General features: G+C 38.9%; 1 protein-coding gene across 1 annotated transcript in view; it reads right to left on the reverse strand.

Moving 5' to 3' along the window:
* Nucleotides 1-12,549, reverse strand: part of LGR4 (leucine rich repeat containing G protein-coupled receptor 4) — a 98,622-nt gene that overhangs the window by 13,419 nt on the left and 72,654 nt on the right. The window contains exons 4-8 of the mRNA XM_080642517.1: nucleotides 11,819-11,890; nucleotides 5,626-5,841; nucleotides 3,893-3,964; nucleotides 2,136-2,204; nucleotides 152-223 (exon numbers count right to left, since the gene is read on the reverse strand). Of these exons, the coding sequence (XP_080498643.1) occupies nucleotides 152-223; nucleotides 2,136-2,204; nucleotides 3,893-3,964; nucleotides 5,626-5,841; nucleotides 11,819-11,890 (501 nt within the window). The remainder of the gene's footprint in view (nucleotides 1-151; nucleotides 224-2,135; nucleotides 2,205-3,892; nucleotides 3,965-5,625; nucleotides 5,842-11,818; nucleotides 11,891-12,549) is intronic.

Here is a 12,549-nt window from a genome sequence, read left to right on the forward strand (position 1 = left end):
TGTTCACAAACACTCCCAAACTAAATCTATGTTCATAAAATTCATATATCTGAAAGTCTGGCTTTTCATTCTTAAGTCAGATGATTTTTACCATCATATAGAGATAGCTGTACATGATTATACATTAGAAGAAACTTTCAAAACTACTTACATAGTTCTTAAGAGTGGATTACCATCAAATGCTCCATCAGGGATCACAGAAATAGAATTACTATGAAATAACCTAAAAAGATAGAGGAGAAAATATTTTGAGATGCATATGCCCTTGTGAAATAAAGTTAAAACCCAAGTATCTATTCCTGTATTATATAGCATATAACTGATAACAACTACATAAAAACTTCAGAACTGTGGGAAAACTGAATTTTTAAGTCTATCTCATATTTTTCCCAATAGTTCTTTTTAAATCCCTGCTTAGCCTACTATTAATCAGAGACTTCATCTACACTTAGCTGTACCTTCATCATCAAAGAACTTTAGACCACAGGAATCATAACATGTCTGACCCCCAAATCTCTCACTATATCCTGCATTTAGTCTTTAAGCAATTCATCGTACAGCTTTAGCTATTGGCTCATGACGTACAGTCCCTGTTATGCCATATACATTCCTATCACTGCCCTTGACAAATCCAACTTCTAAAATGCTCCCCTGTCCCTTTCTTTATTTAAATACTAGTGTCCTGGTGCAAGGATTCATGCACATTGAAAAGAAATTAATTAGGAGAAATATTTTAATATCACTATTTACCCTTTCTCTATAATAGAAATGTCAACCAAATTTATGATCAACAATGACAGATCAAAACACACCCCGTGGGATTGGTGCCAGCGAGAGCTTTATATGTATCGCGCATGCGCGAGTCAACTTAGCCTTTTATATATAGAGAATAAACTTGCTTAATTAGACCTGCTTTCTGCATTAGCTGAACTTTTTCCAGCCCAGTGAAGCACCCCAACTTCTCTTTCAGGTAATTGTCCACAACACAGCAGTAAATATCAACACGAAGCAGATTATTATTATAGATCATGTAGGGAAAACAAAGGGTAAAATATTTAACTGTAGCAGTGTTTGACTATATTCTGCGCAGTGAAAAAAAACCTGAAGTCAATTTCAAGTTCCACCATTTCTTTATTCTTTTCAGTCGGGTCGTTTCTAAACTTTCTAAATCTCTGTTTTCCAGCTAATGAAAAGAAAATAGGATTCTACCGAGTCTCCTATCTACCTATTCCAGGACTTCTTTGAGGATCAAACGAGATGAGGCCCGGGAAAATGCTTCACAGACATTTGGTTAAAGTGTAAAATGTTTCCACCTGGCTATAAAGCAAGATGGGTTCCTGGGCTGAAGAAACTGCAAAGAGGCTAGTCGTGGTTCAGAAGAGGAAGCCGGGCGTTGCTATGTGATGTCATTACCTGGTGCCCACAGGGACCAGTATGGGCTATGCTGCTCTGGGCCGCATTTTGCGCCATGGGGTCTTGGCAGCATTGGCTGCAATTTGGTGGGGTGTCGCTCTGGGGTGGTGGCAGGGCCTGTGTCCCACTTGGGGGAAGCCGAGTGTTGGTTTGTCGTGGTGCCAGTTTTTTTAAATGGCCAGTGCACGTCATGGCAGCTTCTGCGTTAAACGTCTGCCCCCTGGTAGTCAGTGCACATCATAGCTATGGGTTGGACAGATGGACACTTAGCCTTCTATATATATAGATTTCCATTCTTTCGAGCCCAGTCCAATTTCTCCTCTTTAGTGATGCCTTTTCCAATAACCTCAAGTCTCAGTGAAGTCTTTTTCTAGAATGATTTCTTTATCCGATCCATGAAGCACTTATTACTACCTAGAAACTGCTGTCTGTCTGTCTTGTGTGGTAGCCTCCCCAATGACACTAAGATGACAAGCGCCTACAAGGCAGAGACCGTACATTACAGCTTTTCTTTCCCCGGAATCTAGCTCTGTCGGGTAATCTATAGTCAGAACTATCCATGCCAGCTGACATATTCCAGCGTGTATGGTCATGCGTGTTTGTGTGTATGTGTTTTACGGTGTATGTAATGTAGCAAATGTGTCCTAAAAATCTCATTGTTGAAACATTACATGATGAGTTCTGAGGATATTAAGGCAAAAAGACAGCAAAGCAATACTCACAGTTCTTTTAGGCTAGGAAGGGCTTTAATAGCCTGGGGAAATTCCCCCAAGTTGTTATAATTCAAGTCCCTAGGGGGAAAATGGGGAAAATATGTAAGAATATTGAAGAATGGTCATAATTTAAAAGGCATTTTGGTACAAATGAATTTTTTAAAAATATTACTTCCTCTAATCTTTCTTTACCAACCATATTGCCATTCAAACCCCAGTAGGAGCTTAATTGAATTTACACCTTTTCTTAGAGTACTGAAAAGAAAATAGAATCATAATTCTTCTAGGATGTTTATAAATCAATTTTAAAAGTTCAAAGAATTCTCAGACTCACACATTACTGGTACATTCAACAAACAAATCATCTGAGTCACCATAAAAGAGAATTTATTAAATTATCCATTTCTAAGTGACAATAGCCTGCAACTGAGATTTCCATTTGGGGGTTAGAGTGGCTTCCAGAAATTCTGGTTTGAGGCAGCTGACCTCAGCCCTACCATCAGCAAAACCCTAAGCATTCCCATGATAAGTAGGAAGAAGGAGAAGAACCAGGATGAGTTCACATAACTATTGCCCTCTAGTAGGTTACAAATTGTTGAAAACGTCACATTCATTGAGAGAAAAAAATGTCACAGGGATCTGTACTAAACTGTTCATTCTGAGTATGTTTACATTTCAATTCGTTTCACCTAAGAGCATGGTGGCATATGATTAGCATGTAAATTTCAGAAGAGAGTAAAACAAAATCAAATGCCCAGCTTCTTAGAGACCTATTTTGTTTTCCTTTTCTACATAGAAAGAAAAGTTACAAATAAAAATTTAACTTGGGAAGAAGAGATTCAATTTTAATATAACTGGAATAGTATGCATGGTGCAGTGTACATTCAGTCTCCTGTTACACTGGTATTTACAGAGAAAAGGAGAACTGAGTTTGGAACTATCAAGAACTTCAACTTTCAAATAACCATTGACGCTCACCATCCTTTAGTTGTTCAGACAGGAAAGTGGGTTAACAGAATCTTAAAGGTCTTCTCATTAACTGAGAGTTGACGAGAGAACTAAGTGAAACAAAGGATTACAAAACCCTAAGCATTCCAATCAGATGTTACTGACCCATGTACTTGGGCTGTACTCTGAATCATTCAGTGCACCACAATGGCAAATATTATCACTCTCCAAATAAAGGCAACTAATATGAAGTAAAATAACAAAAATCAAGATTCTACTCTCAATTACACACATCTGCACAATGTCTTTTGCTCAGTGTTGCAATATACATTTGAAACTCCCCAAAACTTTAACTAGCAGAAACAACAACAAATGTACCCTAAGAACTGGAAAACTTTGTCACTTAGCATATGAAATCTGAGATAATATTCAATCCCATTGTTAACCATTAACCAGCCAGGCAACTGTGTTCAAGGAAAAAACAAACAAACAAAAAACTTCTCCTGGAATTAATTTGATAAGGCTCAAAATTCCATAATTATCTACCACACATTTTAACAAAACCAGTGTGACAGATTGAGCTGCTTTTAACATGTACTTTTGCAAGAAATATCAAGTTCAAACTTTTGTGCCATTTTAAACTATAAACTTATATTAGAATTCATAACTGTGTTATTTGATGGCAAGAATTTAGCCAACTATTAACTTAATTATGAGTGAACACAAGACCTTTAATTTTTTCCTTTTTTTTTGCAATGAAATGCAAAATTGTACCTTTGACATCATAATGTGATCATCCAAAATATGAAGAAACTTACAAGGTCTCCAGGTTTTCTAGTCCATCAAAACAGTGTCGACCCAGGCTTTTAATTTTATTGTTATGAAGGTGCCTATGGAAAAAAGCATCAAAATGACTTTAATATCACCCAATAGCAACTATTACAATGATTTATATGTCTAAATTTTTATGGCTTAAAGAAATGGCCATAGGCCAGCGCTCGCCAACCGGTGCTCCACAGACCACTGGTGGTCCATGAGCTCCAAAAGGTTGGTGACCACTGCCCTGGATGGAGCCCAAGGACTGAAAGGTCACAGGTTCAATTCCTGTCAAGGGCACAGGAGGCAATCAATCGATGTGTGTCTCTCCATGATGTTTCTCTCTCTGTCTCTCCTCCTCCTTTCCACTCTCTCTAAAAATCAGTAGAAAAAAAAAAATCCTTGCGTGTGGATTAACAAGAAAAGAAAGAAATGGTATAGCTACAGACTGATGCTGTTAGAGGGGAAGGGAGTTGTGGGGCTGGGTCAAAATGATGAAGGGGTTTAAAAAAAACACACAAAAAAAACGATAGACAATAGTATGGTGATTACCAGAGGGAAAGGGGGAGGGGAGGTAGAAGAGGGTCTAGTGGGGATAAATAGTGATGGAAGGACTTTGGGCGGTGAACACAAAATACAATATTATGGTAGTGTATACCTGAAGTTTATTAACCAAGGTCACTCCAATAAATGCAATTACTAATAAAAAATAATAAAAAAAGTGGTATAGCTAAACATTTCAACACTCGGCCAATGGAAAACAAATAGCACTGGGTAGTTATCTCAATATACACTCCAGATTCAAATTCACTGGACAGAATACCAATGAAAAGGAAAATATCTCTAGTGGGAAAAGGGTGCACACATTAAAGATCCCTTAATATGCACCCTTATCAAAACAAAAGTTTTGATGAGCTTTTAATTATATGAAGTGAAACTTGAATGAGCTCTCCTTCGGGGAAGTGGGAGAAATGACTTGGAAGGAAGCAAGTGAGCTTACATCAAGAATCAGTACCAGGTTTTACAAGAAATGCCATTTTATTATATCCAAGTTTCAAAGATTAGAAACACACAAAAATCACATACTGTTTGAATAGACAAGTTGGTAAAAATATAAAATATCGCCGTAGCCGGTTCAGTGTTTAGAGTATTGGCCCTCGAACTAAAGGATTGTGAGTTTGATTCTGGTCAAGGGCACGTACCCTGGTTTCGGGCTCGATCCCTGGCCCAGGTCAGGTGTGTGCAGGAGGCAACCAATGGATGTGTCTTTCTCACAGTGATGTTTCTCTCTCTGTCTCTCCCCATCCCTTTCACTCAAAAAATCAAATCAATGGAAAAAAATGCCCTCTGGTGAGAATAATAAACAAACAAACAAACAAATCAATGAAACTCTTGTATGAGCACCTCAAAACAATCCTGCTTGTTTTAACATTGAATATACTGCTGATACACAAGTAAAAGCTGTACAAGTGTTTGTTGATGACCCAGTTTCTTCTCATGGTTACAAATGGTCACATGTTTTAGAGAAATTCAGTAGTTATTACCAGACATCAATTTTTAAAATTATCCTATTCTGTATTTTTAAAAGCCATCACTTTAATTTTATCTAAAAGACAGCTCCCCCAAACCCTCACTCTTCAGGAGCATAATCAGTAAGATACTTTCATACTAAGAAACCTGTTTTGTGCTCCCAAATTAATATAACTATATGGTATTAAATGGGATGGATACTTACAGGACCACCAGGCTCGACAAGTTGGTAAACGCAAAGTCGGGGATGCTGGAGATTTTGTTGAGAGCCAAGGTGAGCGCCTGCAGGGTGGGCAGATTGCTGAGGGGGTGCACGGGCACCTCCGTCAGACTGTTGTCATCCAGCCACAGGTGTCGGAGCTGAGCGAGCCCCTCGAAGCTGTTCTCAGGGACTGAGGTGATGTGGTTGGCATCCAGACGCCTGGCAGAAATAAACAACCATGTTCAGTAACAAGTCCTACTGGAACGAGGCAATCCAAGCCACACAGCTCTGAGTGTTCAAACAAAAAGGCGTTATAAACGACCGGGCTGTGACATCTGATTTCCTTCATCCCACTAGAAGTCCTCATAAAGTCTCACGACTTTTCCAAGATTAGTGTATGGAAGTCAGTTCCCTCCCTTCCTTTATAACAAAGAAATGTGAATCCTTTAAGGCTAAAAGACCAGAAAGATTTTTTTAAAACCCGCACAAGGCTTAAGTCAGAATTTTATGTCTCAAAATATATAAAAAATACAGAAAAACGACAAGAAACTAAGATAAGCTTTACTTACAATTTTACACCATAACTAATATTTGATATTAAATTTTTTGTTAATTCTCACCCGAGGATATTTTTCCTTTTTATTTTTATTATTATTTTTTTTTTAGGGAGAGTGGAAGAGAGAGGGAAAGACAGAGAGACAGAGAGAAACATTGATGTGAGAGAAACACATCAATTGGTTGCCTCCTGCACATGTCCTGACCAGGTCCTGGGCCAGGGAGGAGCCTGCAACCAAGGTATGTGCCCTTGACCAGAATCAAACCCAGGACCCTTTGGTCCACAGGCCCATGCTCTATCCACTGAGCCAAATATTAAATTTAATTGTTATTTTGACTTGGTATCAAGAGGGGGGGGGAATAGGAAAATATTTCAAAAAAATTTTTTTACAGGAACAAATCATTTTAATAGATTCTTAATCCTTATTACCACCAGGCAAGTTAAAAATATGGGTGCCATGCACTATTTAAGAAAAGGGCCAACTGTTCATAGAAAAAGTTAAACAGCTACTCTAATAAAATGTTACTGTGACTTTAAAGCTTCTTTAATTTTTCCATTATTTTTTAAATTAAGGACACCTTACTGATAGGATTACTCAGACTTAAAATTAAGTCCCCCTCTGAAAATCTGGGAAACTACGTCCCAAGTGCTACTGTGGGCACAACCAGGTGTAACTGTTGGAATAATGGCTTTCAACACAAAGACAACCTGCTATTAATATGATAAGGGGCAGTATGTGCCCAGCAAATCACAACTTTCTTCACGAATCCCTTGTTGATGTATCGCCACCACTTAAAGTCATACCTGACAGGCATGGACCTCCTGGTGAAAATTAGGGAACAACCGCAACAAAAAATGTCAAAATGACAGCAAATTTGAAAAGAAATCAAGTGTGACAGCTCTCTAGTTCAGGAAACTGACTTTTGGAGTGGCCTTTGTGCCTCCTTGTTTCCTATGCTGCTCCAGCTTCAGATCCCGCAGTAACCGTCCCCTTCCTCTCCAGGCGAGGACTGAGGGCTGCTCCCAACTAACCCCCAGGCCAGGGGCAGCTAGATTGGCCGGGGTTAAAGACCCCTGGTCCTGGTGAGGATCAGATGGAAGCTTTCTTTTTGATAACGTCAAGATGACAATGGGAGAGCTCGGGAAACTGAGCAGCTGCCTTAAGAATCCACTTAGACTCAAACATTTTTAGGCGTGTTCATTCCTTGGGCTTTCTAGAACCTACCCCTGAGAAGAGACAGGCATCCTTTAATGTAACAGACTGGCAAAGTCCTGGCTAAGGAGCTGCTTAGGAGATTTGCTTTCATGATACAGGAGTGTGTTCAATCTCTCTCTCTCTCTCTTTCTGTCTCTCTCTTTCTCTCTCATACATACACACACACACACACACACTTCACAACCTTAAGGAACTTCCACTTGGGGAGAGAGAGACACTGAACATATAATCATACAGTTAACCATGTAATGTAAATGAATAGTGCAATTAAATTCTACTTGTAGCTAATTTAATTATCTGCAATCCATTCAACACATTTCAATGGAGCATCTTGTTAGGCTCCGAAGATCCAATGGTGAAACCTGTCCTCAGAAGACTGACATTTAGCTGGGGGTGATCACAGTGTGATAAATTTAAGAGATGATCACGGAGTGCTTAAGAAAGCTATGAAGTAAATAAACAGGACACTGAGATGAAAGGTTAACAGAGGTTCAGAAGGAAGGGTTCAGAGAAAGAGCAAGAAGGTGTAGTGTTAGAGGCAAAGGAAACACGAAGGGCAGATCCGGTAGCAGAAAGGAGTTGGGTGTGGTCCCAGCATCTTCCAGGTCAGAGTGATAAGCATGTGAGAGGAAGGGAGTGAGGGGCCACAGAGACACAGACGGGGATGGGACCAGATTATGTGAACCCATGTGGGCCAGGTAAGGGGTTTGGATTGTATTTTAAGTACAGATTGAAGTTCCTCCCTAGTTTCTCAGTGTTAGAGCAGTTTAAAAGGTAAAATTGCTTATGTTATCATATTGATAACATGTATTCATATTCAACAAAATAATGTTTCCCCTACATACACAGAGAAATCGTCATTTAAATGTTCCGTTGAGATGCGGTAAATACCGTAATAAGGAATGTTGTCAGTACCTTTTTAACCTAAGCCCAGTATTATGTATACCATACATGCTCCTGCAGAATTCTGTGCCATATACCACCAAAGGGATAGCCTTTACTTAAAGCAAGATAACCAAGTGAGTTTTGAGCTAAAAGAGTTAATATTACTATATTCTAGGCAAAATAATAATACAACATTAAATACACAGACACAATTTCCTCTGTGCTAACAATTGCCAAAATTGTAAGTCACACATATATTGAGAGCAAAGGGAAGAACTCCGGAAAATGAAATCCAGAAGTTAAGTGAGAAAAAGGATTTGTGGTGACACAAATGGTTAATCCTTATACCTCAATTCACAAGTGGGTGTGGGAGGCACACCCATAAATACAAAGAAATGCACTTACACTGAGATTAATGTTTCACAGATAATTCATCTTAGAGCTGTGGCTTTGTACCAATGACCTACATTATTAATATTTATCCCTATTAATGGACAAAGGAAATGCTATAATTAATCCATTCAGTAGATGCAATAAATGGCATCAGATATCCCCCAGAGTGGGAGAGGATGTGGATTGGCTAAGGTATTCTACCATTTAAACTCCATACAATTATTATTGTATTTAAGTGTACTTTAGTTGTTAAAAGACTAACAATGTGTTAACTAAATTCCCTTACTATTCATCCTGTGTCTATTCTCTATCTGCAAAAACATTTTTACATCTTACCGAGGCTCACATACTATTTTTATGTTGCCTTAAATGAAATTACGATACCAAATAATTCTGTATGTGATGAATGTCTGGGATGTCAGTAAACACCTAGTCTATATATAGTTTGTCATCAGGTTCTAGTTCAAAATAGTTCAGAAATTCTGCTATTGTGGAAAACCTAGAAAACGTAGCCCTTAAAATCCTTTCATATCCAATGTTAAGTGTGTTCTAACATTAAGAAAAAAATCTAGTGGGGCAAATTCTGAGATGTCTTCTTAATCTGCTCAGGCAATGCTCAGGGCTTTGTGGAAGGCTGTTCACACTCCCTGTTTATTAATAGCAACAATTTGCTTTCAGATGTGAAGGTCATCATCACATACTTGCATCAAACCACTTCTGTTCAATTTCCACCCCTAATGAACTTTGCTCCTTGTAAAGCACTACTTCAAAACCACAAGGAAAGCCTTCGTGTAATTCTGGTCTGAAGATCAGATTTTCAAACCGACTCAAGTGCTGATAAGACTGTTTTACACCAGAATTTCAATTGTAGCTGACTTGACCACTACACCCACTATGCTAACAAACCCAAGAACGTTTCCTTCTCAAATAAAACAGGCCTGACCCATCGCTCCGTGTGTTTCTGATACATGTAAAAACATTCTGATGCCTTTTTAAAAACTTTTTGTTTGGACTCCTCTCCTCACTTCCACCCTTCATCCCAATTTTGGACATTAAGTGGTTGATACCCCATATAATCCTTTTTTTTTATGACATTAGATACTCTTCTTTATCTAAGACATTAGATGCATTGTAAAGTTTAACTGTTATAGCATAAGATATGCTTTATTAATGCATATTTTTATTTTCACATTCACTTTCCATTAACTACTAAGATAATCTAAAATCAAAAGTTAATCTACAACTTACAATTTCCAGGGATGTGTTTTGGGTGCAGTTAAATGGTTTTATATTAGCAAGTGGATGGGATAAGCCGCTGGATTATTTTCAACTAAATCTTCTACAATTCACATGCATTTCCTACAAAAGCTTCCATTTATAGTTATTTTAAAGGGCAATCAATTAAAAAAAAAACACTAAGGAACAGATTAGTGTATACATGTGTGGTGCGAGTAAAACCTAATTTTATAACTCATAACACATAAATGTGATAAATATTACAATTTTTTATTCGGAGTAAATCTCAAAACCTCCATGTACATGCGATTACCTGGGACAATTTTTTGAAATATAGCTTCCTGGATCCTTAAAAGAGAAAATATCATTACTTCTTGGATATGGCCTAGAGATCTGTATTTTAGGGACATTTCCCCCTAGTGATAACTGTTACAGATGGTCAAAGAGCCAGACTTTGAGAAACTGCCCTAGTTCCATTGTATTTATTTGGACGTGAACTAAAACTGTAACTTTGTATTCATGATCCTAGTAGAATAACAAACTAAGTTCCTTGTTTTGAAGACTACTTTTTCATTACTTTCAAAGATGTTCCCTTCACCTAGTTATACAAATTGGGTAAACTAGTAATGAAAGGAAAAAAACTAATAAAATATATCATCAATTTTTAAATTAAGAGATTCCACAGTGTTTATTGAGCACTTAATACCTGTCAGATACTGTCCTAAGTTCTTTTCATGCATTCAAGTACACGGTAAGTAATGAGCAAACTACTGTATGGAGAATTTTAAATAACTTGGCCAACATCACACAGCCAGTAAATAGCAAAGTGGGGATTCAAAACCAAACAGAGTTCTAATAAATCCAAACTTGCCTGGATTTCTTTTTTGAAAGCGATGCAAACATTCTGACATAAATATGCAAAGGGCTTTTCTTAATCTTGGCAAGAGTCACGTTACGATAAACACATGCTTCAGTTGAGTGCTTCTCACCTCTTTCCTTTAAGCGCCCCAAAGACAGGAACTTGGTTTTCTACCCCAGGGATAAAGAGACCTGTGGTGTAGCCTTGACACTACTCCACAGCAGGCATTCTAGTCATTAACAAATATCTGGTTATTCAATATAAAAACAGTTGTTTCTTCAAAACCTTCTGTGGATCTGCAGGGTCCCTGTGATACCAAGCTGCTCACCTGATCCACCCACTAGAGGCAGAATGGGAGTCTGCATACTCAAACCACGGCAGCAATGATCCCCATTCTCCAAGTTCATGTACATACACACATGTATATACATGAGAAAGGATGCAAAAAAAAAAAAAAAAAAAAAACAAAGGGACGTACTATATGAAAAACCTTTAGAAATTAGTAGCTGAGCACGGTAGAAACCAAGAGTTGAAATCTTGAACACTCCACGTAAAACCAGCCTTTCCTCAAAAAGACAAACAGCCTTGGGAAGAAGGCAGCACAGGCCATTAAGTTGCCACTCCCAGTGTGTGTTCAATGTCCACAGATAAGGAACTCGAATCAGTTTGTCCTGACTGTCATTACCACCTGAAGCTGAGACCTCTTTGTGGCTGTTCCTTGACCTTCATGGCCCAAGACCCTGGAACTGCTGTACACACGACTCTGGTTCCATGGGGGTGATGCCCACCTGCCACAGATCAGCTGGTGGAATGACACCCAGCAGTGTCTACTTGGAGCTTCCTCCCACCCCTGAGAAAAGAGAGGAGGCAGACTGGACCACCTCCTTCTCCCTCGCCAAAGGACATTTCCATAACGGCAACTGGCCACCCCCGTTTTTATCCCAGAGGAGAAGAGAAATCTCCCTCTCTCCCTGGAATTCCAGGTCTTTACACATGTTGCAACCAGATGATCTTATGATTCAAAAATGCAGAAAACCAAAAAAGTACTTACAAAGACTGCAAAGCACTCAGTCCTCGAATGGCTTCACTGGGCACTGTTTTCAACTGATTGTTTTGGAGGGTTCTGGAAGGAAATTTTTGGTTAGTGAATAAGCAATGGTGACCATTTTTTCTTAGAAGAATTCAGAGTCATTTCTTTCAAAAAAAATTTTTATTGCCAATGACAGGAAAGGGAAGGGATCAAGGTAGAAAGTACCCAAGACAAGAGAATTGCAAAAAAAGGCAAGAAACATCTGTTGTAAAGCCAGAAATGAAACCCAAGCCATCTTCTGACACGCACGTGCCTGGTAATCTACATTTCCAGGGGCTGCTTCCCTCTCAGGAATTAAGGCACCTCATTAACCTTCATCACCCCGGCTAAAATTCACTGGGAGGTATAACAAGCTAACCGGGAAGAATAACAGCACCCACTGCAATCCCTACGCCTTTTCAAATTGGATCAAGCAGAGCCCCGAATTGCAGACATGAGGTAAAGCCACTTGTGCCAAGAGGATAGGAGACCCTGAGTCTTAGGGGGCAGCAGCCGTGTGCTCAGGGAATGCAGGCCAGGGCAGAACTTGAGCTTTAATCATCTGAGAGCGAGGGCCTGGAGCTTGAAGGCAAAGATCAGAACCCAAAATGAAGTCCTTCTAGTGTTTGCCTAGTCACATTAATCAAATAACTGCCTGATGTGAGTCATAACCACAGAATGGGATGGTAAAGGGCCCCTCTAGCTCACTGGAT

The sequence above is a fragment of the Plecotus auritus genome (assembly GCF_963455305.1).
Source record: "Plecotus auritus genome assembly, chromosome: 9".
NCBI lineage: Eukaryota > Metazoa > Chordata > Mammalia > Chiroptera > Vespertilionidae > Plecotus > Plecotus auritus.